At 54.0% G+C, this 26,013-nt stretch overlaps 1 protein-coding gene across 1 annotated transcript in view; it reads left to right on the forward strand.

The window, feature by feature from the left end:
• Positions 1 to 21,967, forward strand: part of CSMD2 (CUB and Sushi multiple domains 2) — a 352,515-nt gene extending 330,548 nt beyond the window's left edge. The window contains exons 56-70 of the mRNA XM_054395468.1: positions 3,303 to 3,476; positions 7,085 to 7,267; positions 9,649 to 9,825; positions 10,589 to 10,768; positions 10,931 to 11,104; positions 11,830 to 12,003; positions 13,185 to 13,258; positions 13,854 to 13,965; positions 16,659 to 16,838; positions 17,656 to 17,721; positions 18,681 to 18,842; positions 20,002 to 20,114; positions 20,843 to 20,930; positions 21,526 to 21,664; positions 21,808 to 21,967. Coding sequence (XP_054251443.1) covers positions 3,303 to 3,476; positions 7,085 to 7,267; positions 9,649 to 9,825; positions 10,589 to 10,768; positions 10,931 to 11,104; positions 11,830 to 12,003; positions 13,185 to 13,258; positions 13,854 to 13,965; positions 16,659 to 16,838; positions 17,656 to 17,721; positions 18,681 to 18,842; positions 20,002 to 20,114; positions 20,843 to 20,930; positions 21,526 to 21,664; positions 21,808 to 21,967 — 2,156 coding nt within the window. The remainder of the gene's footprint in view (positions 1 to 3,302; positions 3,477 to 7,084; positions 7,268 to 9,648; positions 9,826 to 10,588; positions 10,769 to 10,930; positions 11,105 to 11,829; positions 12,004 to 13,184; positions 13,259 to 13,853; positions 13,966 to 16,658; positions 16,839 to 17,655; positions 17,722 to 18,680; positions 18,843 to 20,001; positions 20,115 to 20,842; positions 20,931 to 21,525; positions 21,665 to 21,807) is intronic.
• Positions 21,968 to 26,013: the final 4,046 nt, after the last annotated feature.

Consider the following 26,013-nt stretch of genomic DNA (forward strand, 5'->3'; position numbering starts at 1 on the left):
TCTTGAGTGTCTCCAGAGATGGTGACCCCACCACCTCCCTGGGCTCCCCCCAGCAGCTCTAGGGTGGTCTTGTTCAATAGTAGGCTGAAGATGAGCCAGCAGTGTGCCCAGGAGAGCCAATGGCATCCTGGCCTGGAGCAGGAATAGTGCAGCCAGCAGGACAAGGGAGGTGATTCTGCCCTGTGCTCAGCTCTGGTCAGGCCACACCTTGAGTCCTGTGTTCAGTCCTGGGCTCCTCAATTCAAGAGAGATGTTGAGGTACTGGAAGGTGTCCAGAGAAGGGCAACGAAGCTGGGGAGGGGTCTGGAGCACAGCCCTGTGAGGAGAGGCTGAGGGAGCTGGGAGGGGTTTAGAGGAGAAGAGGAGGCTCAGGGCAGACCTCATTGCTGTCTACAACTACCTGAGGGGAGGCTGTAGCCAGGTGGGGGTTGGGCTCTTCTCCCAGGCAAGCAGCAGCAGAAGGAGGGGACACAGTCTCAAGCTGTGCCATGGGAGGTCTAGGCTGGAGATTAGGAAGAAATTCTTCCCAGAGAGAGAGATTTGCCATTGGAATGTGCTGGCCAGGGAGGTGGTTGAGTCGCCATCCCTGGAGATGTTCAAGAAAATCCTGGATGAGGCACTCAGTGCCATGGTCTGGTTGATTGGATAGGGCTGGGGGATAGGTAGGACTGGATGAGCTTGGAGGTCTCTTCCAACCTGGTTGATTCTCTGGTTCTATGATTTGGAGACTAAAGCAGCTGCCCCCTCCTTACCTGCCCCTAGCAAATCCCTGGGGCAACCAGCTCTGGAGCTCCTCCAGTCTGACCTGGCTTAGCTGTTCCAAAGCCACGACTCTTGCTTGGTTCCTTCTCTTCTCCTGCAACACCCAATCGTGCAGAGCAGTTTGGGGCAGCTTTTCCTTTCCTCTTGTCAGCAGCATGGCTCCTGCTTGTGCCTGCAGCACCCTGCACACACCCTGGGGAATTGACAAGTGAGAACCTGGTGTTCCTGCAGCTGGTGGAGAGGGAGGGGGTGGTCCAGGGGGATGGTTACCCCCTCAAAAACTGGCAGCATGGTCCCTCAGGCTGATCCCTCAGCTCACAGCATTCCAGCAAACTCAGAGGGATCTTCTTCCTTAAGATGTTGATACCATTTAAAACCTGGGAACTGGAATCCTCAGGCTGATCCTTTAGGTTCATCCCTCAGGCTGATCCCTCAGGCTAATCCTTTAGGTTCATCCCTCAGGCTGATCCTTTAGGTTCATCCTTCAGGCTGATCCCTCAGGCTAATCCTTTAGGTTCATCCCTCAGGCTGATCCCTCAGGCTAATCCTTTAGGTTCATCCCTCAGGCTGATCCCTCAGGTTCATCCTTTAGGTTCATCCCTCAGGCTGATCCCTCAGGGTGATCCCTCAGGTTCATCCTTCAGGCTGATCCTTTTAGGTTGATCCCTGAGGCTGATCCTTTAGGTTCATCCCTCAGGCTGATCCTTCAGGCTGATCCCTCAGGCTCCCTCAGTCCACACCATTCCAGCTAAGTCAAAAGGATCTCCTTCCTTAAACTATTGATACCCTTGGTCAGAAGGGATCCCAGAGATCATCTGCTCCAACTCCTCTGCCATGGGCAGGGACACCTGTCAACTAGGCTCAGCTGCTCAAGGTCTCATCCAGCCTGGCCTTGAACACCTCCAAGGAGGAGTTAGCCACAACCCCCCTGGGCAGGCTGTGCCATAGCCTCACCACCCTCCTACTGAAGAACTTCTTCCTCAGCTCCAGCCTAACTCTGCTCTCCCTCAGCTTCAAACCTGTCTCTAGACACCCTCAGGAAAAGTCTCTCTGCAGCCTTCCTGGAGGACCTCTTCAGGTCCTGGCAGGCAGCTCTCAGGTCCCCCTGGAGCCTTCTCCTCTGCAGGCTGAGCACCCCCAGCTCCCTCAACCTATCCTCACAGCAGAGCTGCTCCAGACACACACTCTTCACCCTCTGTACATAAATCCTTTAAACCCCTCCATGCTGCCACAGGTTTGGAGGCCAGCTGAGGCTGCTGGGGCAGCTGCTAGTGAATTGTTAGCTACAGTCTGAGTTGGAGCTCTCAGCCCTCAAAGCCATTTCCTCGCGGAGCGTCCTTGGGTTTGGTCACAGCTCTGCATCAGGATATTCCAACACCCATGTGCCCAAACCAGCTTTTATTGGAGCATTCATCCTGTTTGCTCCCTAATGCCAGTTGTTGATGTTTTTAGAGCCTAGCAGAGGGGGAGAAGGTCCATCCTGGCTGCTTTCCTTCAGAAAGCCAGCACTGAGTGGTCTTTCCGCTGAGCATCCTCAACCAAAGCTGTCTGATAGCCACTAGGTCTGTCAGGGGGGCTGTCAGCAGACCCCCCCCCCCCCGGCTCCTCTCTGATTGTTAAGCCAAAGAAAGCTCACAAATGCTTGTTAGTGCTGGCAGTGGCCGAGTGAGCAGTGCTCAGCACCCAGCAGGATTATTTGCCCAGGTGTGGCAGGGCATCGATGCCAGCCCGGTGTCACAGGACCTGGTGCTGGAAGGGGTGGGTTGGAGGGTGTGGAGTGGGGTTGGAGTGGAAATATTCCTGTTCAGTCTGATCTAGTGGAAGATGTCCCTGCTTGCTGCAGGGGGGTTGGAGTAGATGACCTTTCAAGGTCCCTTCCAACCCAAAACATTCCATGCTGTGAGTTTCCCAGGGCACCTGCAAAGTGCCCAGCAGTGTCAGGACTGGATGCATCATAGAGTCATGGAATGGTCTGGGTTGAAAGGCACCTTAAGGATCATCCAGTCCCAACCCCCTGCTGCGGGCAGGGACACCTCCCTCCCACCAGCCCAGGTTGCTCAAGGTCCCATCCAACCTGGCCTTGAACACCTCCAGGGAGGGGGCAGCCACCACTTCCCTGCTTTATGCACAAACCCTTGGCAGCTTTTAGAGAATGAGCTCCTGTCCCCCAGAAGCAGACAGATGTGAGGTCCTCTCTGCCACACCTGCAGCATGGCATGAGCCACGAGGTGTTTGGTGGCCTCTGGGGCAGATGACTGTGTCCCAGCTGCCAAGGTCCCCATGCAGCAACCTCACCCATGCAATGCTTTGCTGCCTACCTGTTCTATCTGCCTTCAGGTGAATCATAGAATTGTTAGGGATGGAAGGGACCTCGAGGATCATCCAGTTCCAACCCCCCTGCCACGGGCAAGGACACCTCACCCTGGATCAGGCTGCTCAGAGCCCCATCCAGCCTGGCCTTCGAAACCTCCAGGGGTGAGGCTTCTGCCACCTGGCAGGCAGTTCCTTTGTGTTTGAAGCTGTTTGTGTGTCTCTTCCAGTGGTCTCTTGTGGCCACCCTGGCTCCCCCCCCCACGCTCAGGTCTCAGGGGACAAGCACACGGTGGGCTCGGTGGTCAGGTACAGCTGCCTGGGCAAGCGGACGCTGATCGGCAACGCCACCCGCATGTGCCAGCTGGACGGGCGCTGGAGCGGCTCCCTGCCCCACTGCTCAGGTGAGGGGGCAAGGCAGGCCAGCAGGGAAGCCCTGCCTCACAGCATGGTGGGGCTTGGAAGGGACCTCAGCCTGTCCAACCCCTTCCCTGCTCCAGCAGGGGCACCCACGGCAGCTTGCCCGGGGTCGCAGTGGCCGGGGGGGGTTGGAATGGTGGCAGAGGAGGAGGCTCCACAACCTCTCTGGGCAGAGAGAGAACTGAGCAGTGATTCATGGAATGGGTTGGGTTGGAAGGGAACTTGAAGCTCAGCCAGTTCCAACACCTCTGCCATGGGCAGGGACACCTCCCACCAGCTCAGGGTGCTCAAGACCTCATCCAGCCTGGCCTTGAACACCTCCAGGGAGGAGACATCCACAGCCTCCCTGGGCAACTTGTACCAGTGTCTCCCCACCCTTACTGCCAAGAATTTCTTCCCCATCTCCAGCCTCAATCTCCCCTCTTCCAGCTTCAATCCATTCCCTCTCATCCTATCCCTCCCAGCCCTTGTCAAAAGTCCCTCCCCAGCTCTCTTGCAGCCCTCTTCATGTACTGGAAGGCTGCCTCTCCAGGACTCTACCACCCCCAACATAAAGAAATTCCTCCTCATGTTTAGCTGGAACTTCCCATGTGCAAGTTTGTGCCTGTCCTACCTTGTGCTGTCACTGGGCACCACTGAGAACAGACTGCTCCCATCCTCCTGACACCCACCCTTGAAGTATTGATCAGCATTGATCAGATTCACAGAATGTTAGGGGCTGGAAAGGACCTCAAAATATCTTCTAGTCCAAACCCCTGCCAGAGCAGGATCACCTATACCAGAATTCCCTCTCAGTCTTCTCCTCTCCAGGCTAAAAAGCCTTTCTCCATGAGGGATGTCCCAGCGCCCTCAGCATCTTCATAACCCTTTGCTGTACCCTCTCCAGTAGTTCCCTGTCCTCCTTGAACTGGGGAGCCCAGAACTGGACCCAGTACTCCACATATGGCCTCAGCAGGGCAGAGCAGGGGGCTGATGGGGCTGTCCCATCCTCCAGTGCCCCTTTTTTATCCTGGTATGCCTTTGCTGAGCTGGAGGATTGCACATGCTGCAGAGGGAGGTTGTGGAAGACACTGCAAATCACCCTGCCTCAGCTCTCTGGCCTGCTGGAGCTCAGGTGATAAGCACTGGCAAAGCAAACCACTTGCAAGAGGAGAAATAAATCACAGCAGCAAGTGGTGGTGGTGGGAGGTGTGCTGCAGCCTGCTGCTTTACAACCTTCTCTGTGCAGAGTCCAGGCAGGATGAAAATGTCTGCTGCAGACTTGGGTTCTGGCATCCTGACTGCAGCAACTGAGCCTCTCCCTGCTGCTTTCCAAGCAAAGCAGCCCACATGGCCCCTTTGCAGGGCTTGGCATCTGCAGCAGGGCACCCCCAGGTCTGCAGAAGGCCAGTGGAAGCTGGTTGCAATCAGTCTCCACACCAGCAGCACCTCCACTGAGAGCACTTTGGTGCCACAAGTCCTTCCCCACCCCTGGGCCAGCGTGAAAAAGTAAACAGCCTGAGAAGCAGAGAAGTCCCTGAGGAGCCAAACTCAGGTCAGAGGCTTGGGGGATGCAGTGAGCTGTGTCTGCCAAGCCCTCCTGAAACTGGGGTGCTGGGATCTCAGCCAAGGGCCTCCAGTGGAAGGCAGGGTGCTGAGTGAGTGGCAGGATGGTGTGAAAAGCCCTCCCTAGGCCATCCCATCCCTTGCTCCGTGGAGGGCACAGAGGCAGATGAAGGAAGAACTCAGCTGGAGCAGGGAGCATTTGGGACAAGTGTTAATTTTTCATTCTGCCACTTACATTTAGCAGCTCCACTTGACCAAATGTGACCTCTGCTTTGGTTGGGCAAAAGAAATCTAGTGGAGTCCTCCTCAGTTCTGGAAGCTGTAGCTGTGGTGTCCTCCATCTGAAGCTGCTCAGAAAGGTTTTCTGCTCCGGTTTGTGCCTTCTCCCCATGTGGTTTTCGGGCAGTGAAAAGGTGACTCAGGTCATCCTGGAGGCTGGAATGTTTGGAAGCACTCAGTGTTGCTCGGGCTGCTTCCTGCAGATGTCTGCTTCCTGCAGATGTCTGCTTGTGGAGTTTTTCTGAATGACTTCATGGAGGCAGCTTTAGCCCAAGGCTGATGACATTGGACCTGCCCTCTCTGATTGGAGGCCTGGTGAATGCCAACTACCCTCAGAACCACGCTGTCCACCCAAGGGCTTGGGAGGAGGCTGCTCTGGTACAGCAAACTCAGGCAGTACAGCTCCAGAAGCAGTGAAGAGGCAGAACAGAAGAGGCAAAGCTTCTCCATGGGGTGTGGAAGATCCCTAGGGTGTGACAGCAGCTTTTGCAAGATGAAACAAAAGACCTTGATAGAAGTTATGCTGAGAAGGAGAATATACTCACAGAATCATTTAGGTTGGAAGAGACCTTTCAGATCAGTGCAACCATGGACCCAGCACTGAACCATGGCCCTCATCTCCATGAAACCCCTCCAGGGATGGGGACTCCACCACTGCCCTGGGCAGCCTGGGCCAGGACTTGCCAACCCTTTAGGGGAAGAAATTGCTCCTGCTGAACCTGGAGCCTTCTCCCCCTCCTCTCTCCAAGCAGACACCTTCCTCAGATGATGAATATGCTCATTACCATCTGTATTAGCCTGCAAGAGCTGTACCTGCAGCAAGGCACAGAAGGGCCAGGAACCAGGAACTTCATCACGAGCTGCAGGAGTGAAATTGTCTCTCCTGGCTTGGGGGTGGATGTGTTTACCCAGGTCATTAGTGGAGGAAGCCAAGAGCAGGCACACACAGAGAAAGGCTGTGTCAGGCAGGAGGGAGGTGGGCATGACTCCAGCCTGCTCCAGAGAACCCCTGGGAGGCATCTGCTCCAGCTGCTCCCCTCCTGCTGTCCCCCCTAACCCACAGCCAGCAGCTCCAAGCAGTCACAACTTGTACCAGTGGATGTTTCTCAGCTGGATCCCTCCTGCCTTTGTGCTCCAAACCCAACAGCTTCTTGTTCTGCAGGTACAACAGGGCATGCTGAGGTGGCTTGGAGCATGTCATCATTTTTGCTTGGAAGGGAAGCATGCAGATGCCTGATGTTGGCAACCAAGCTGGAGCAGCTGCCAGGGAAGGTAGCTGCAGCTGGTGCAGGCTCCAGCTTGGGCTTCAGGAGTTGTTATGGCCACATTTTGCAACCAGCTTAAAACCAGTGGGCTCCTGGAGTCAGGAGATGTTTCATCTGGAATTTCCCTGCTCTGCTGACAGCCAGAGTGAAGTTGAGTTGGTTTGAGTCCAGAGCTCTGTGCTGGGCCTCTGGACACCTGTGGTGAGAGGGAGGAGAGGCCAAACAAGGAGAGGAGATGGAGACTGGAGATGAGGAAGAAATTCTTTACAGGGAGGGTGGTGAGGCACTGCAACAGGTTGCCCAGGGAGGTTGTGAATGCCCTCTCCCTGGAGGTGTCCAAGCCCAGGCTGGATGAAGCCTTGAGCAACATGGGCTGGTGGGAGGCGTCCCTGCCCATGGCAGGGGGGTCGGAACTGACTGACCTTTAAGGTCCCTTCTAACCCAAACCATTCCATGACTCTCTGAATCTATGCCCTGCTGATGCTGTGCTCTCTTCTTACCAGGAGGCAGCCAGGGGGTGTGTGGTGACCCTGGGATCCCCTCCCATGGCATTGGGCTGGGGGATGAGTTCGACGTGGGCAGCGTGGTGCGGTTCAGCTGCGAGCCTGGCTACCTGCTGCGGGGCTCCTCCGACAGGACCTGCCAGCCCAATGGCTCCTGGAGTGGCACACAGCCAGAGTGTGAAGGTACTTCTTTTCCAACCCTCCTCTTCTCCTGCATCACACCAGTCCTGCTCTGGGGTCCCCAGAATTCCAGCAGCAGGGACGGGTGCCCCAGCCAGCCTGTCGCCGCTGGTTGAGTTGCCAGGGGTAGGTTGGAAGGGACCCCCAAGGTCCAGCTGGTCCAAGCTTTCTAGGTGACAGTGGAGTTGAAATGAGCTGGCCCAGAACCTTGTCAGGCTGAGTCTTCAAACAGCCCAGTGCAGGGGCATCCACTTCTTCTCTTCCTCTGCAGCATGTATCCAGCTGGAAGCTCAGAGATGTGGGAGCCTACAAGAAGGCTGCAGAGAGACTATTTCCTAAAGCCTGCAGGGACAGGATGAGAGACAAATGTTTGGGATTAGAGAAGAGGAGACTTAGATTGGATGTTAGGAACAAGTCCTGCACCATAAGGGTGCTGGAACACTGCAACAGGTTGTCCAGGGAGGTGGTTGAGGCCCCATCCCTGGAGATATTCAAGATGAGGCTGGACAGGGCTCCAAGCAACCTGCTGTAGTGTTGGATGTCCCTGCTGAGTGCAGAGGGGCTGCACTGGGTGACCTTTGGAGATCTCTTCCACCCCAAACCACTCTGTGGTGTCCTGTTTTGGTGTGAAGGTCTGGGGGTACCACCAATTCACAGGGTCTTAGTTGAGGCAACTCATCAGGATGAGCAATGGCAATGGCTTCCAACCTCCATCAGAGCCTGGCTCTGACACATCCAACGAGTCATTTACATCCAGCAGGAAGGCAGAATGCAAATTCTAACCCAGTGAGCACAGTTTCATCTTTGAAAAGCCCAAAGCCCTGCTTTTTTGGGATTTTTTGGTTGTTTTTTTGGTTTTTTTCCCCCATTTGAAGGAATCAAATAAGGGCCTGGAATCCAATCTAATGAACCCTCAGCTGGATTCTCTGAGCTCTGCTGCTGCTCTTTGAGGGGAGAAATCAGCTGGGGGAAGAACAAAAGCTGAAAGGAAGCAGCAGGGTAACCAAATGCACAGAGACCTGGGCAAGTGCTTCTCTCCAGCTGTTTTGAAAGCCAAAAAGCTCAGAGCCAGTTTGGGAATGAAGTGGAAATTTATTCCAGCTTGATGGAGCTCTTGATTGAGAAGACACTGAATTATTGTATTAACCCACTTGGGTCTCAGGGTAGGGGTCTGGGTCTCAGGTTAGGGGTCTGGGTCTCAGGTTAGGGGTTTGGGTTGGTTAGGTGTGGGGTTTGGGGTTTGTTTTTTTTTTTTCATTCTCTGGTTAGTTGTTGTTTGGTTTTATGTTTTCTTTCTCCTGCTGTTCATTAACCCTCAGGATGTTAGGGGTTGGAAGGGACCTCTGGAGATCTTTGAGTCCAAACCCTCCCCTGCCAGAGCAGGACCATATAGTCTAGAATAAGGCAACAAATTCCAGAGGCACCAAAACAGGGAACCCTGGCAGGCTTTTTGTTCCTTTTTTTTTTTATCCTTTATGAATAATAATAACATGAGAATGACTATGATGTGGTCATTTACTGGTAAGTGCTGGCTGGGCAATATAGGAAAGTCATTTGGACATGGACCAGCTGGAGCAGGTCCAGAGGAGGCCACAGTGATGATCAGAGGGCTGGAGAACCTCTGCTACAAGGACAGGCTGAGATTTGGGGTTGTTCAGCCTGGAGAAGAGAAGGCTCCAGGGAGAGCTTCAAGAAGCCTTCCAGTATCTGAAGGGGGCTACAGGAGGGCTGGGGATAGACTTTTGACAAGGGATTGTAGGGATAGGATGAAGAGCAATGGATTAAAGCTGGAAGAGGGCAGATTGAGACTGGAGATGAGGAAGAAATTCTTGGCAGTAAGGGTGGGGAGACATTGAACGGGTTGTCCAGGGAGGTTGTGAATGCCCTCTCCCTGGAGGTGTCCAAGCCCAGGCTGGATGAAGCCTTGAGCAACCTGGGCTGGTGGGAGGTGTCCCTGCCCATGGCAGGGGGGTTGGAACTTCAAGGTCCCTTCCAACCCAACCCAGTCTGTGGTGCTGTGATTTTCCATGGAGGGGCTCTGGTTGAGCTGATCTGGAGGCTTTGCAGCTCCCCTGGGAAGAAGAGTCAGCTGCAGGATGGAAGCCTTGGGGTTGGGGTGGGGAGGATTGGTTGTGTGTGGGGAGGATTGGTTGTGTGTGGGGAGGGTTGGTTGTGTCTGGGGTGGGTTGGTGTGTGGGGAGGGTTGGTTGTGTCTGGGGTGGGTTGGTTGTGTCTGGGGAGGGTTGGTGTGTGGGGAGGGTTGGTTGTGTGTGGGGTGGGTTGGTTGTGTCTGGGCTGGGTTGGTTGTGTTTGGGGTGGGTTGGTGTGTGGGGAGGGTTGGTTGTGTCTGGGATGTTTCTTAACTTTGCCCTTTTCCTTCCCAGTGATCTCCTGTGGCAACCCAGGAACCCCCAGCAATGCCAGGGTCATATTCAATGATGGCTTAGTGTTCTCCAGCTCCATCATTTATCAGTGCAGAGAAGGTTATTACTCCACAGGGGTGCTGAGCAGGCACTGCACAGTGAATGGGACCTGGACTGGAACCAGTCCAGAGTGTACAGGTGAGCTCTGGGATGGATTCCTGGAAGATGAGCTGAAGGATGGTGCCAGGCTCTGGGCATGGGCTGTCAGGGCTGGAGATGAGCACACAAACATGTGTGCCATGCTGAGAACCTCAGCTAAACTGCCTGCTGGCAGCAGCAGTCTCTCAGCCTGCCAGTTCTGGGAGCACCTAATGGAAAACTCTTGCTTTGGGGTTGGGTTTTTTTCCAGCTGGATGAAGGGAGCTCTGTAATATCTTCAGGGGGAGATGTCAGCCGACTTGGAGGGGCTCTCTGGGGCTGCTCCTGAATGTGAGCATCCTGCCTGCTGGTGTGCCAGCACCATGACATGCATGGGCTGAGCTCTGAAGCCCTCAGTGAAAGTGCTGCATTTCCTCCTGGCTTCTGCCCAGGGGTGGCTGCAGCAGGAGCATGGCTGATGGCAAACCTGACCTTACATAAGAGACAGTAAGTGGAGTAGGCAGAGCTGGGGGATGCCCTGGACACACTCTCTTCCACCTAGCCTGGCTTTGACCCAGGTTTTCTTTAATGTTTCATGAGTGTTAATACTTCTTCTTGCAAGGTCTTAATGTTCCATTCAGCTCACTCAGCAGAACCAAAGTTTTCCCCACGTGCTGCAGCCCAGCCTGCTCCAAATGCTCCTTTCTGCACCACAAGTGGATGACATCTTGCAGGGAAAGACACTCAGGACCAGCAATGGCCCAGGTCCAGCTGGACATGGGATGGTCAGCCAGAAATGCTTCTTTCTTTCCTCCTTTGGCAGTGATCAACTGTGGTGACCCCGGGGTGCCAGCCAACGGCATTCGGCTGGGCAGCGACTTCACCTACAACAAAACAGTGGAGTTCCAGTGCACCCCTGGCTACATGATGGAGTCAGACAGGGCATCTGCTCTGACCTGCACCAAAGACCGCACCTGGAATGGCACCAAGCCCACCTGCAAGGGTAAGGCTGGCAGCTCTGCAAACAGTGGCAGGCTACAAGTTCTACAGGCCACAAACTGCTTGCAGCTCACACCGAGGTGAACAGGCAGCAGCTGCTGCCCGCTGCCCGGAGCCCAGCTGGGAGTTCCCTGGCTGTGAGCACACTTTTGTTTCCTCCCTTCAGCTATCCTCTGCAAACCCCCACAAGCCATTCCCAACGGGAAGGTGGTGGGCTCGGATTTCAGCTGGGGCTCCAGTGTGAGCTATGCCTGCCTGGAAGGCTACCAACTGTCCCTGCCTGCTGTGCTCACCTGCGAGGGCAACGGCAGCTGGAGCGGCGAGATCCCCCAGTGCTTCCGTGAGTGGCCTGGCCTGGGCTGGCCTGGACTTCAATCCCAGGGCTGTGAGGCTGCACCTGCAGGGCTGGGAACAGTCCTGGGCTCCCCAGGTCAAGAGAGACTACAGGAGAGAGTACAACAGAGGGTCACAGAGACACTGAGGGGCTTGGAGCATCTCTGTGAGGAGGAAAGGAGGAGAGCAGCCTGGAGAAGAGCAGCCCCAGGGGGGATCTGAGCAATGCTCAGCAAGAGATAAAGGGTGGGGGGCAAGAGGAAGGGGCTGGGCTCTGCTCAGTGGTGTCCAGGGACAGGACAAGGGGCAGTGGGCACAAACTGGAACCCAGGAGGTTTCACTTGAACTTAAGGAGAAAATTCTTCGGTGTGAGGGTGCTGGAGCCCTGCAGCAGGCTGCCCAGAGAGGTTGTGGAGTCTCCTTCTCTGCAGAGATTCCAACCCCCCCTGGCCATTGTGCTGCTGGGCAAGCTGCTGTGGGTGCCCTGCTGGAGCAGGGAGGGTTGGACTGGATGATCTCCAGAGGTCACTTCCAATTCAAGCCCTTCTGTGATTCTCTGATAGGGAAAGCAGCCTGCAGTGCCTTCTCCTTTTAATTCCCTGGTCAACCCCCAGACTTTGATGGCAGGGCCTGGTAGGGTTTGGGCCATTAGCAAACCCATCTTTAGGTTCTGAGCATGACTTGTCCTTGGGGAGGTCCATCACTGCCCACTTGTGTCTCTGCCCATTGCAGCTGTGTTCTGTGGTGACCCAGGGATACCTGCCCAGGGCAGGAGGGAGGACAGAGGCTTCACCTACCGCTCGTCCGTCTCCTTCTCCTGCTTAGCCCCACTCGTGCTGGTGGGGTCAGCCAGGAGGTTCTGCCAGTCTGATGGGACATGGAGTGGGACCCAGCCCAGCTGCATAGGTAAGGGGAGACTCTCCTGTCCTGCAGCTGCAAGCTCTTCTGTAAGAAGAGCCTGGGTGAGGCACTTAGTGCCATGGTCTAGTTGATTAGTTAGGGTTGGGTGATTGGTTGGACTTGATGATCTTGGAGGTCTCTCTCAACCTGGTTGATTCTGTGATTCAAAGAGCTTTGAGTGGTCACCTCCCTTCTCTGTCTGTAGCAAGGTTGGATTTCACTCCTGGGGTTGCAGACATCAGCACTTTGCTCCTCTGAGTATCAGAATGCACAGAGCTGATGCTTTGGGTTTGTGTCTTCTAGCTGGGGGTAGACAACCTATCTCCTTCCCTTGGGGCTGTCCCCAGCATTCCTGCCCCTGCTGGGGGTCAATACATCATGTGTCCAAGGAAAGTGATACTCTCTGCATTGCTTGCATTGATAGCCTGCTGCTGTCGGGGTGCTGGAGACTGGGGGGTGGGAAGGGAAGGGGAAGGAAAGAAGGTGGTGGGGGAAAAAGGGGTAGGGGGGAAAAAAAAGTGCCAGAAAAAAAAAAAAAAGTGCCAGAAAAAAAAAAAAAAAGTGATAGAAAAAACCCCAAAGATGACAGCAAAAAGCAGGTGATAGATGCTGGAAGAGCAGCAGCAGAGGTTGTACAGAACTGGGAGTCATCATCTTCTGATGGATTGAGACCACAGGAGGTGTAAAAGGAGATGATGTATCTGAGAGGCATCAAACCTCCCAGCCCCCATCCATCACTGCACAGTGGGGAGGCTCCGGGGGTGAACCTGCCAGTGATGGCTGAGCCAAGCCCAGAAGGATGAAGGTTCTGCCCCAGGGTGCAGGAGAGGACAGGGGGGACCTCAGCCCTTGGTGCAGGAGGCATCTGGGGGGGGAAGCAGAGGCACTGCTGAGTGTTTTGCTCTTGGTGTATGGAACAGGGGAAGGGAGGAGGTGTCCCTGGGAGGAGATTTCTGTGGGTGCTGGAGTTGCCTCTGGCTGGGTTGTGCTGCAGCAGGCAGGGCTTTGAGGGGCACAAAGATCCAGGTGGGTTCCTTGGTGCTGTCTGCTCCTCCTGGAGCAAAAGTCTGCTGTCCTGGGGCAGAGGCACTGCAGGCTCTGTGTGTGCAGGGCAGGGGCAGGCAGAGCTCTGCCCTGGCTGCCTCCAGGTCTCTTTTGACAGGCTGCCTCTGTTCTTGGCTTTGCAGACCCCAGCCTCACGACCTGTGCAGACCCTGGCCTGCCTCTCTTTGGGGTGCAGAACAACTCCCAGGGCTACCAGGTAGGGGCACAGCAGCAGAGTCCCCTTGGCTGCACCCTGGCACTGCTGGTGCTTGGTCCACGTCTGAGTCCCTCTCATGGATCCCTGTGTCCTTCGTGTGTCCTCCCATGGATCCCTGTGTCCTTTGTGTGTCCTCCCATGGATCCCTGTGTCCTTTGTTTGTCCTCCCATGGATCCCTGTGTCCTTCGTGTGTCCTCCCATGGATCCCTGTGTCCTTTGTGTGTCCTCCCATGGATCCCTGTGTCCTTTGTTTGTCCTCTCATGGATCCCTGTGTCCTTTGTATGTCCTCCCATGGATCCCTGTGCCTTTTGTGTGTCCTCCCAGGAGCAGGACATCCTTACACACTCCATTAGACCTCAGAGTGAGTGTGTGCAGGCTTACCTAGCCAAGCATTACTTCTGATATCAACTGCAGTGCTAATTAACCACTCTCAGTGTAATTAACATTCCCATTGGAGCCACCATGTCCATTCATTTCTCAGACCCTACTCTGCAGGTGGTTTTCTTTCAGCTGGGCTCCAGCCGCGCGGGGGGTGGAAAATGAGAGAAGTGCTTTGGTATTGCAGAGCTTCAGTGGTCTGTCTCCTCTCCCAGGTGGGCAGCATCATCTTCTTCAAGTGCCAGAAGGGTTACCTGCTGCAGGGCTCTACCACCAGGACCTGCCTGCCCAACCTGACGTGGAGCGGGGTGCAGCCAGACTGCGTCCGTGAGTCTGGGCAGGGCTGCTGGGCTGGCAGCTTGCTTTTGGGGCTGCCCTTCCCCAGGCACACCTTAGAGCAGCTGCAAGGGGGCTGCCTGAAAGCTGGGGAGGGACTTTGGAACAAGGGCTGGGAGGGAGAGGATGAGAGGGGATGGATTGAAGCTTGAGGAGGGGAGATGGAGGCTGGAGATGAGGAAGAAATGCTTGGCAGTAAGGGTGGGGAGACACTGGCACAGGTTGCCCAGGGAGGTTGTGGATGTCGCCTCCCTGGAGGTGTTCAAAGTGAGGCTGGATGAGGTCTTAAGCAACCTGAGCTGGTGGGAGGTGTCCCTGCCCATGGCAGGGAGGTTGGAACTGGGTGATCTCTGAGGTCCCTTCCAACCCAACCCATTCCATGAACCTATGATTCTGGGGGGAGAACTCTGACACAAACCAACCCCTACTGTTGAAGAAAAGGCAGATCACAGCCACTCTGTCCTGACATGGCTGCACCAGCAGCCACTTCTGATGTCAGCTGAGACACAGTTTCAGGTGAGGCTTTGTTTCATGCTTCTGAAACCACATTTGATGGCAGAGCTGTGAGCTGGCACCCCAGGGACCAGGGCTGACATTTAGCCAGAAGGGCTCTTGGGCAGAGCTGTGCTTCTCCTCATCTTTAGTACCAGGTTGCACTTTCTTTTTAGCTGTCCATCATCTTTTCCCTGCTACACCAGGACTTTAAGACGTTTAAGTGGTAATAGCCATCGTGGCCTCCCTACCAGAGGGATTAAAAAGCTTTTTTCCTCCCTCTTGAGAGGTGGTTTGTTGGTGAGATCATTTTCTGTGAGCAGCCCAACCCAGGCACTTGCCTTTAGCAATTCTTCCATGTAGCATCAGGGGAGAGGAGAGTTTGCTCTGGAAGGAGCTGCCCCTCCTGGTTTGGAGGCCATGGTGGTCTTAGGTTGATCATAGAATGCTGGGGGTTGGAAGGGGACCTCCAGAAATCATCAAGTCCAAGCCCCCTGCCAAGCAGGACCACTTAGGTCACACAAGAAGGTATCCAAGGTGATGGTTGGGCTGGATGATCCCAGAGGTCATTTCCAACCCAAGCAATTCTGTGGATCTGTGACTCTGATTCCATGATTCCATTCCCTGCTGCTCAGGGCAGTGGTGGAGTCCCCATCCCTGCATCCCTGGAGAGATGTCAGAGCTGTGGTGCTGAGGGCCATGGTTTAGTGGTGACCTGGCAGTGCTGGGTTAATGGTTGGGGTCCTGATGATCTGAAAGGTGATTCCATGGCTTTGGCTTACCCATGCCAGCAAGAACTACTGAGCTTAGGTTTAAGACCTTTGGGCTCTGTGGAAAGCCCTCTCCATCCACAGCAGGAGCTGGATGTAGTCCCTCTAATGAGGGCTGAGCTGCTGCCTCCCAGCCAGGCTATGGACTTGCAGCTGGAGCTCCCAGACCAGGTGAGTCCAGCTCAGACTTTCACCTTTCTGGGTTTTTGATTTCATCCTCCATAAAAGGAGGATGAGGATAATGCCTCCTGAAGGCTGCTGAGGATTTGTTTTCCTTCACGAGCAGTTTGAGGAGCTACAGAAGGGGCAAATTTACAGCAGTGGGTGAGAGGGAGCCACTTGGCTCTGTGATTGATTTGGTTTGTGCCATAACTTCTCAAGGCAAGTGGTGACACATTTACAGCAGGACCTGACAGAGCAGCACAGGCACAGACTCAGGTGGCAGGGAGCTGGATGAGCTCAGCTTCCATTTCCATGGGCCAAACCCTGAGACTTATGGAGCACTTCTAGGAATTTATGACTGTTGTGGACATCTGAGGACTCAGTGGCTGATCCTCTGGACAGCTGGGTGCAAATTATGAGCAGGGTACTGGTCCCATGAAGGCAAATTACACAGAAGCAGCTCTGCAATGGAATCACTGCCTTGAGCTGATGATCAGAGGGCTGCAGCACCTCCCCTGTGGGGGACAGGCTGCAAGAATTGGGGTCATTCAGTCTGGAGAAGAGATGGCTCTGGGGAGACCTTAGAGCAGCCTTCCAATACCTGAAAAGGGCTACAGGAAAGCTGGGGAGGAACTTTTGGCAAGGGCTGGTAGGGATAGGAATGGATTGAAGCTTGAGGAGGGGAGATTTAGACTGGAAATTAGGAAGAAATTCTGAGAGAGGGTGGGGAGACACTGGCCCAGGTTGCTCAGGGAGGTTGTGGATGTCTCCCTGGAGGTGTTCAAGGCCAGGCTGGATGAGGCCTTGAGCAACCTGGGCTGGTGGAAGGTGTCCCTGCCTGTACATGGAGTTTTCAGTCTGCAGATGTGCCTGGAGCACAGCTCTGGGATCAGAGTTAAAGGAAGGAGGAAGCTGCTTTCAGCATCATTTGGTCTGGGTGCTTTTTGCCTTTAAAAAAAGTGTGAAGAGCAGAGCCTGGGGTTCAGTTCCTGGAAGCTTGACCCAAGTGTAGGACCCCTGGAGAGCTTTAGCAGACAGAGCCAACTAGACAGCAAAGCACAGGAAGGGGCCTCATTAAATCCTCCAGCTGGGAAAAATCCTGGCATGGCTTCATCTGCCTCAGTGAGCAGAGAAAGCTTTGGCTGGAAAAAAGCTCTTCAAAGAGATGTCCTCCCCTGCTGACATCATGGTGTCACTCTTCTACCTCTCTGTGGATGACTGGGTGGTGTCTCTCATCTCTGTTCTCCTTCTGCTTTTCAGCTCACCACTGCAAGCAGCCAGAGACCCCTTCCCATGCCAACGTTGGTGCTCTGGATTTGCCCTCTCTGGGCTACACCTTGATCTACTCCTGCCAGAGTGGCTTCTATCTCACTGGAGGATCTGAGCATCGCACCTGCAAGGCAGATGGCAGCTGGACAGGAAAGCCACCTATTTGCCTGGGTACCAGCTCTGAGCAGCCTGGCACTGCCCACACCTCAGCAGAGGGCAGTGGTGCAGCCCCAGAGAAACCAGAGCCTCTGTGCAAAGCTGTGGCTTTGCATGGCTGAACTGGCTGTGGAGATCCCAGCTCTCATTGTGGGGGGGGTCCTGCACAGGTCCCAGGGCAGTGGCAGCTGGGGGACTCTCTGCCTGCTGGTTTGGGTCTAGAAACCTCTGCAGAAGACAAGAGAAGCTGGAGGAGGGGAGATTTGAGCTGGAGATTAGGAAGAAATTCCTTACAGTGAGACACTGCACCAGTCTGCCCAGGGAGGTTGTGGCTGTCCCCTCCCTGGAGGTGTTCAAGAGCAGGTTGGATGAGGTCTTGAGCAACCTGGGCTGGGGGGAGATGTCCCTGCTCCTGGCAGGGGGGTTGGGACCAGCTGAGCTTTAAGGTCCCCTCCCACCCAAACCATTCTCTGAATCTTTCACCTACCACAAAGTGCTAGAGCAGGAATGGTCTAATCCTGAAGCAGAGCTGCATGGCTGTCAAGGAGCACGGTGGCTCTCAAGGAGCATGGTAGCCCTCCATGGACACTCTGGTTTGGAGCAGGTGGCAGGGAGAGGACAGTAAATGAAGCCTCCTGATGGTCTGGATGGGCTGGGCTGGGCTCTATCCAAAGCCCTCAGCCTTGCAGCCACATTCCATGTGTGAGCAGAGCCAGCTGAAGGCTGTCCTGCTCTGGCAGCAGCACAGTAGAAATGCCTCCACACCAGCAGGTGTTGCAGTCCTCAGCAGGTGTTGCAGTCCTCAGCAGCTGTGTTCTCCCCTCTCTTGCAGCTGACGTCCGTCCCAGCGGCAGGCCGGTGGGCACCGCGCGGGACCCGCCGCTCGCCAGGCTCTCAGGTACCACCCTGGGGCTCCTGCCTCCATGGGGCACAGCAGCACCAAACCTGGGCCTTGCCAGCTCCATCCCCTCCTCTCCTTTCTCCCAGGGCAGCCAGGAACTCAGCTGTCCTTGTAGCTCTTGAACCTGCCAGCTTGGTGGAAGCAGCCCCTGTGCCCCATCCTGGTCATACTTCACCGGGCGGCAGCAATGGGGACAGAGCCCTGGAGCAGGCTGCCCAGGGAGGTTGTGGAGTCTCCTCCTCTGGAGAGATTCCAAACCCAGCTGACAGTTGTGATCCTGGGCAAGCTGCTGTGGGTGCCCTGCTGGAGGAGGGGGGTTGGACTGGATGATCTTCAGAGGTCCCTTCCAACCCCTACCATGCTGGAGCCTTAAGGAAGTTGAACCTAAAGATCCCCAGAGCCCTCTGGAGGTTCAAGCCCCTCCAAGATGTTTTGTATTAGACCTTTGGGAATTAAAATAAGCATTTTCTGTTAGCTTTTCCTAAGAAATTCCAGGGGGGGCTGGCTTGGTTTTAAACCTTCAGTGGCATGTTGAGGCAAAACAACCCAAACTGGAGTCATCAGTTTGTTGGTTCTCCTCTCTTTGTCTCCACCCTGGATGAGGAGAGTGCAGGGGGTGGGTGGCGTTGGAGATGCTGAAAGAGGCATTTCTGAACTCAGAGAAAGGAAGAAATTCTTCCCCATGAGGGTGGTGAGACACTGGAACAGGTTGTCCAGGGAGGGGGTGGAAGCCTCATCCCTGGAGGTTTTTGCAGCCAGGCTGGATGTGGCTGTGAGCAACCTGCTGTGGTGTGAGGTGTCCCTGCCCATGGCAGGGGGGGTGGAGCTGGACGCTCCTTGAGGTCCCTTCCAACCCTGACAATTCTTTGATTCTATGATTTTCTGATTTCTAAATGGTGGAAATCATCAACATTGCTCTTCTTGGTCTCCCTCTCCAACTGCTGATGTGTTTCTAGTGCCTGCTGATGTGTTTGCAAGGAATTCCCTTTGGAAAGGCTCCTACGAGTACATGGGGAAAAAGCAGCCAGCAATGCTCTCTGTCACCAGCTTTGACCCTGCCACCAGTAAAGTCAATGCCACCCTGATAGACCACAGTGGTGTGGAGCTCCAGGTGTCTGGTAAGGGAGCTGATGTGGCCTTCCAGTATCTTAAGAGGGCCTACAAGAAAGCTGGGGAGGGACTTTTTAGGGTGTCAGGGAGTGATAGGACTGGGCTGGAATGGGAAAAAAAGGCTAGAAATGGGTAGATTCAGATTGGATGTTAGGAAGAAGCTTTTCACCATGAGGGTGGTGAGACACTGGCAGAGGTTGCCCAGGGAGGGGGTGGAAACCTCATCCCTGGAGGTTTTTGCAGCCAGGCTGGATGTGGCTGTGAGCAACTTGCTCTGGTGTGAGGTGTCCCAATCAGGGGGATTGGGGCTGGATGACCCTCGAGTTCCCTTCCAACCCTAACAATTCTGTGGTCCTATGATTTGTGCTGTGAGCAGTAGCACAGAGTGAGGGGCAGCATCTGCTGCTGGCTGGGTGGTGGTGATGCTCTGACAGAGCTTTACTGAAGCACCCAGGTTTGGAGTCTCCAAGCTCTGACTGGACCAAGACAGACAGAATCATAGAACAGTTTTGGTTGGCAAAGACTCTGAGGATTGAGTCCAACCATCCTCCAACTCTGCCATCCTGCTAAACCCTGGCCCTCAGCACCACATCTCTGCTTCTTTGAAACACCTCCAGGGATGGGGATTCAGCCACCTGTGCCAGTGGTTGAGAACCCTTCCAAGGAAAAAGTTTCTTCTGCTGTCCAACCTAGACCTCCCCTGATGCAAGCTGAGGCCATTTCCTCTTGTCCTATCCCTTATTCCTTGGGAGAAGAGCCCAACCCCCACCCTAGACTCCTTTCAGGGAACTGTAGTGACCATGCAGCTGAGTTTGCTTTGACTCTACTGCAAAGCAGCTCAGCCCAGTCCAACCATTCCCTGCTTGCTGGGCTTGGAGATTAAGATAAAGCCTTTGGAATGCTGTGGGTGGCCTTGTCCCTGCCCCCTGTGGGGCACCAGGTTGTTACTGATCCAACAGCATAACCTGAGCATGAGCAGCTGAGCCTCTTCCTATATGCAGAAGGTTTTTAATCCCCTGGAGGTGGCCATGGGGTTGTGTGTTTGTGTGTCCCACTGCTAGGCTTGGTTGTCCTCCTAAGATGATGAGGTGACCTCTCCTGTGCCTCAAGCAGAAGGATGATTACTGTGACCTCAGCTGGAGATCAAAAGTCAGCTCTTTTTTGCAGGTGTTTACAAGAAGGAAGACGTGCACCTGCTCCTCCAGGTCTATCAAATAACAGGGCCAGTGGAGACCTTTGTCAACAAGTTCAGAGCAGACAAATGGGCTCTAGATGGACATGTAAGTGCCTGGCCACCTCCTACACAAACCCACCCCCACAGCTGCCCCCACTGCTGTCACAGCCCCCAGCTTTCCTCTTGCTGAAGCTAGGGAAGAAGTCCTTTAGCTGGTGGGCAAGGTGAGGCTGATGTTCTCCTGCTTGCTTGGAGGGGCCACAGGGCATGGAGATAACATCAGACCACAGCCAGCTCCTCCATGCCTCCCTGGCAGCTGTGTGAGCTTTGGTTGCCCTGTGGTTTGAAACCCCTAAAGCCTCCCAGGTAACAGTGGAGGAGAAGCCAACAGGATTAGTTCCATGTTAGCATTTGCTACCTGTTGAACATCAAGGCAGCAGAGTGAATCATCTTCCCTTCTGGACTCAACTCCTCACCCCAATTTCTGTCTCTGCTAACTTCCCATGCTCTGGAGAGATCACTGGAGCTCAGAAGAAACATGCATCTGATTGACCCATGGCCAGCTGCAGCCCAGAGTCTTTGTTATCCCAGCTGGAGCAGTGAAGTCTTCTGTGGTTTATTGCAAGCAAAGATCTTTTTTTTTTTTTCTCCTACCTCTGAGATGTCAGAGTCCTCACAAGTCATTGGACTCCTTCAAACCCACCACAGCTTTCTGGGGATTGACTCAAATGGGATGCTCTGCATGAACTCGACAGAGGCTGGGATAGGATGGGTGCTAAAATCCCAGGGAAGTGCTGGACACATCTGGTGATCTCCACTCTCCTGTCCTTGCAGGTTTCATCAGAGTCTTCAAGTGGCACTTTTGTGTACCAGGGCTTTGTGCGTGGCAAAGGCTTTGGGCAGTTTGGCCTCCAGAGACTTGGTAACCTCCTGCTGATTGCTGCTTTACCCTTGCTGCCTGGGTGCTGGGTTTGGGTGGTAGTGGAGGTTTCCAAACAGGGAACATTCCTTCTGTCCCTGCCTTTCATTTCCAACCCTGCTGGGCCAGATCTTTGCAGCTGGTTTTGAACTTAAAGCAGCTTTAACCCTTTCCAGCTCCCCTCTGTTGGGCAAACCCCAAACCTGAGTAGCAGCTGAGTACCCTCCAACCTCTGTGGGGGATGGTGGCATCTCAAACAGCTTCTGTTTCATGTTTGAGGCAGAATGGTGTTGTGCTGCTGGAGGGGAGGAGGTCCCCATAGCCTGGCAGCATCTCCACCCTGCACCTCCACTTCCTCCCTGTGCCGTGGATGCAGCAGCTCTGCCCTGGTTCAAGGCCAGGCTGGATGGAATCTGGGCTGGTGGGAGGTGTCCCTGCCCATGGCAGGGGCTTGGAACTGGATGATCTTTAAGGTCCCTTCCAACCCAACCCATTCCATGAATCCTCTTCATGTTGCTGATGACACAACCTGCAGCTCCAGCCACCCCCATCTCCCACACTGGTGGCTGAAACGCTTTCTGTTTCTTCTGTCTTTCAGACATCAGGATGATGGAAAATGATCCAGAATCAATAGGACACCACTTTGCATCCAACAGCAGTTCTGTGGCAGCTGCCATCCTTGTGCCTTTCATAGCCCTGATTATTGCAGGGTTTGTGCTTTATCTCTACAAACACAGGTAGGTCCCGGGAGGAGATGGAACCTCCTGGCTCCCAGCTTTGCCCCTTGCCCTGTCACTGGGCACCCCTGGCAAGAGCCTGGCTCCTTCCTCTTGCTTTTCAGACATGATCTATCTGGATTTTTCTCTCTCCCACCCTGCAGGAGAAGACCAAAAGTCCCATTCAATGGCTATGCTGGCCACGAAAACACCAACGTGAGAGCAACCTTTGAGAACCCAATGTACGACCGCAACCTGCAGCCCACAGACATCATGGCCAACGAGACAGAGTTCACAGTCAGCACTGTCTGCACAGCTGTATAGCACCCAGCCCTGCCTGGTGAGTGCCCATGGCCCCCAGAGCCTCCCCTCTCCTGCTGCTGATCCCTTCTCAAGTGCTTCTCAAAGCACCCCGGAGGTTGTCTCTGTCCCGGGCAAGACCTAACTCAGTAATGCTCAGCTCTGGGTCTTTGCTGCTCTTGGGTGCCAGGGGTAAAGTAAACCCAGAGGTGGTGAGAAGAGTCTCCAAAGGAAGGGGCTCTGAGAGTGGTTGTTCACTGTGAGTCCAGCAGGCTGCTTGCAGAGTGATCAGAGGAGGGCAAGGCAAGGGGACCTGCTCTAGTTGGAGGTGTCCCTGCTGTGACTGCAGGGGGGTTGGACAAGATGAGCTTGGAGAGTCCCTTCCAGCCTGATGAAATCTGTGAATGTGTGAAGTTGTGCAGCACAGGTGCAGAGAAATAGCTTCATGTCCTAGCCAAAAGCACCCTCTGGACTGCAAGGGGACTCCAGAATGGGACATTCTTGGTGGGAAGCCGTTGCAGGCTTCGCAGTCTGTACTGACCAAGCTCTTTGCCTCTCTCCCACCTTTCCTTTCCCATTCCAGGGTTGGTGTCTAGTGGATGATTGTGTCTCACCTCACTAGTCCCCATCCATTCCCTCCTCATTTCCCTCCTCCCAACCTGGGTGAGGCCATGGAGAAGCTGCTACCACCTCGTTGGTGTTAACGTCCTGAGAGACTGCTGGGCTGCCCTCTGTCCTCCTCACCCAACCTCTCCACCCTGCTGTGGATGATGAAGCCAACCAAAGGTCTGCTCCAACACAGCTCCTCTCTCCCCCCCTGCCCTGCTGGTGGGTCTCAGCCTAACATCAAGACCTGGGACCCAGGGAAGGTGACGAGAAGGCTTTTAACAACCTGGTGATGTGCTCCTGGAGGGAGCTGTGAGCTGCTCTGTGGGGGTCCCACCAGCTTTGGGAAGAGCTTGGACAACAAAGAGGCCACTGCACGAGGTGCTGAGTGGGGTTGATGGAACATACTGGGATGGGACAGGATGAGGACTTGCTTTGTCTTTGGTTTTGTGGCTGATTTCTTTGGTGGTTTTTTTTGGTTTGGTTTTGGTTTGTTTTTTTTTTTTCCCCTAACCTGAAGCTCTTGCAGAGGAAGAGTCCTCAAATGGGACCTTTTCAAGGAGAAAAGCAAAAGCTTTTCTCCTCTTCCCCACCTTGAATGTTCCTTTGGGCATTCCTGCTGGGTTTCTCCTGCCCCTGTGCTCATTTCAAGCAGCTCTCAGGGCTGGTAAGGAAACATCTCCCCCCCACCTCCAACCCCAGCCCCATCCCAGCAGCTGCTGATTTTAGCTGTATCCAAAGCCCCTGATCAGAAACTTGCTGAGAGACAACGAAGGGACAAAAACCTCTTCCAGAAGAACTCTTAACTAAAACCCATCCCCCTCCAGCTGCATTCAGAAGCCTTTGCCCTTCCCATATTGATCCTCCAAATGGCAATGCAATAAGGGGTTTCATTTCTCTCCAAAGCTCTTCCCTTGATTTCCCAGGGGCAGAATGGTTGCCTTGGCTTTGGTGAGAGCAGATAAAGGCTGCTTGACATTTTCCCTCCCTTTAGAAGAGGAGGATGCTGCCCTGCTGACATTGCTCCTCCTCTAACAGGGAGGAGAGCTGCTGGCCTTGCTTTGGGGGTTTTGGGTTGGGTTTTTTTTGCTCTGTTTGGTTTGAGCCTCCCCATTTCTGGAGCCCAGGAACTCCACAGTGCCATTTCAGCACCCTTCAGCTGAGCTGAGGTAGGGCAGTGTGGTGTGAGTCAAGCAGCTTCATCTCCCAGAAGACTTGGAAGGACAAACAAAAGGCAAACCAAGGATAGGGAAGGGGTTGGTGGGTGGTGGTGTTTACATCCATGCTTGCACCTCAAAGCTGCCTTTCCTCTCCCTCATGCCAGCTGAGGTTTTGCCTAATGGAAACCACAGGGTAGTTGAGTTTTGGGTTGGTTATTTGGGTTTTTTGGGTTTGTTTTTTTTTTCCCCCCTGTTTTTGTTTATTCTTTTTACTCTGTCTGTGTGTACATATAAATATATCTTATTTTTTTTACTCCTGTCTCTTATTCAGCTCTCTTAGAGTAAGCAGCAGCCTGCAGCCTACTTGCTGAACAGCCAGCCTGCCAAAAAAAAACCCAAAAAAACTATGCCAGCTCTGCTCCCCAGTAGCCAGAGGTGTTCTGATTTGGTCTGGGGAGCCTCTGAGCCATGCTGGGCAGAAGTCAGAGAGGTGCTGCCCACATGGAGGTGGGCACCACAGGCAGCTCAGGGCCAGTGCTGGATCATGTCCTACAGCACAGCAGGCTCCCAGCTCATGCCAAGCACACCAGTGGGGGGAGATGGCTTCACCTTCCAGCTGGCTGTGGGGCTGAATTCCTTGGGGGAGCCAGGTCAGGCTGGCAGGGGTGCCAGCTCCAGCCTGGGCACCTGCAGCTCGCAGGGCATGGACCCCAGAGCAAGCTGAAAGGTAAGTGAGAAGAGAGGACCCTGGCCAGGCTGTGGTGGCACTTGGGTGTGGGGCTGAGGGATGTTTCCCCCCTGGGTCATCAGCTGAGTGGCTGCACTGAGGGCAGGGAGCTGCCTCCCCTCACGCTGGGGTGATGGGACCAGGATGTGGCTCTGGTTCCTTGGCTTGTGTCTGCAAGCAGACAGCTGCTCCCTACCTTCAGGTCTGCTCTCCTGGCCCATACTTGACCCCAAAGTCCTTTGCAATCTCAGTTAGTGTTTGCTCCATGCCCTTGGCCAAACCCAGAGCCTATTTTCCTGCCTTTTTGCCCTGCAGCCAAGGGACCAGGCTGCCTTGCATGGCAGATCCCAAGGGCAGCAACACTTTGCGGGCCCTGGTGCTCTGATGCCAATGATGGCAACATCCTGGCTCCTCTTTCAGTCCCCAGAACTTGGACACCTCCCAGCATCCCACCATGGCAGAGCTGGAGTCTTTCCAGGCTCCTTTCTCTGAGCTCAAGGAAAGCCTCTCCCAGCTGCAAGCTGGGCTGAGCTGTAGGTGGAGTGGTCAGAGTGAGGGACAGGGATGTCCACACACACACACAGAGCCACAGCAGAGCCCACATCTGCTGCTCAGCACTTGTCTGAACCCCTCCCAATCCATGGAACAGCCAGGAGAAGCTGGTGGCAAGGGGAGTGAAGGGACCCTGAGATGTTTTAGCAGCAAGGCAGGGGGTAGAGAGGTGCCACTTCCCCAGCACCTCCTGCTTGCAGCCCATGGAATACCATTGCCTGCTGCTGCCCCAGCAGCAAAAGGAGGTGGAGGAGGGGGGGGGATAGCCCCATTTTTTTTTTTTTTTTTTGCAAGCTGGCTGGGACCTGATACGTGCCATTCTCCATTCTTGTGCCCAGAGGACTGGCATTATGTTAAAAAAACCTACATAAATAAATAAATAATAAAAGGTTTTTTAAAAAAAAAGAAGAAAGAAAAGGGCGGAAAGAGAAAGAAAAGGGGGAAAAAGAGAAAGAAAAGGGGGAAAGAGAAAGAAAAGGGGGAAATGAAAGAAAAGGGGGAAAAGAAAGAAAAGGGGGAAAAGAAAGAAAAGGGGGAAAAGAGAAAGAAAAGGGGGAAAAAGAGAAAGAAAAGGGGAAAAAGAGAAAGAAAAGGGGGGAAGAGAAAGAAAAGGGGGAAGAGAAAGAAAAAGGGGAAAAAGAGAAAGAAAAGGGGGAAAAAGAGAAAGAAAAGGGGGAAAAAGAGAAAGAAAAGGGGGGAAGAGAAAGAAAAGGGGCAAAAAGAGAAAGAAAAGGGGGGAAGAGAAAGAAAAGGGGCAAAAAGAGAAAGAAAAGGGGGAAAAAGAGAAAGAAAAGGGGGAAAAAGAGAAAACAAAGGAGGGAAAGAGAAAGAAAAGGGGGGAAGAGAAAGAAAAGGGGGGAAGAGAAAGAAAAGAGGGAAAAAGAGAAAGAAAAGAGGGAAAAAGAGAAAGAAAAGGGGAAAAAGAGAAAGAAAAGGGGAGAAGAGAAAGAAAAGGGAAAAAGAGAAAGAAAAGGGGGAAGAGAAAGAAAAGGGGGAAAATAAATAAAAGGGGAGAAGAGAAAGAA

Source organism: Indicator indicator, chromosome 33, assembly GCF_027791375.1.
Source record: "Indicator indicator isolate 239-I01 chromosome 33, UM_Iind_1.1, whole genome shotgun sequence".
NCBI lineage: Eukaryota > Metazoa > Chordata > Aves > Piciformes > Indicatoridae > Indicator > Indicator indicator.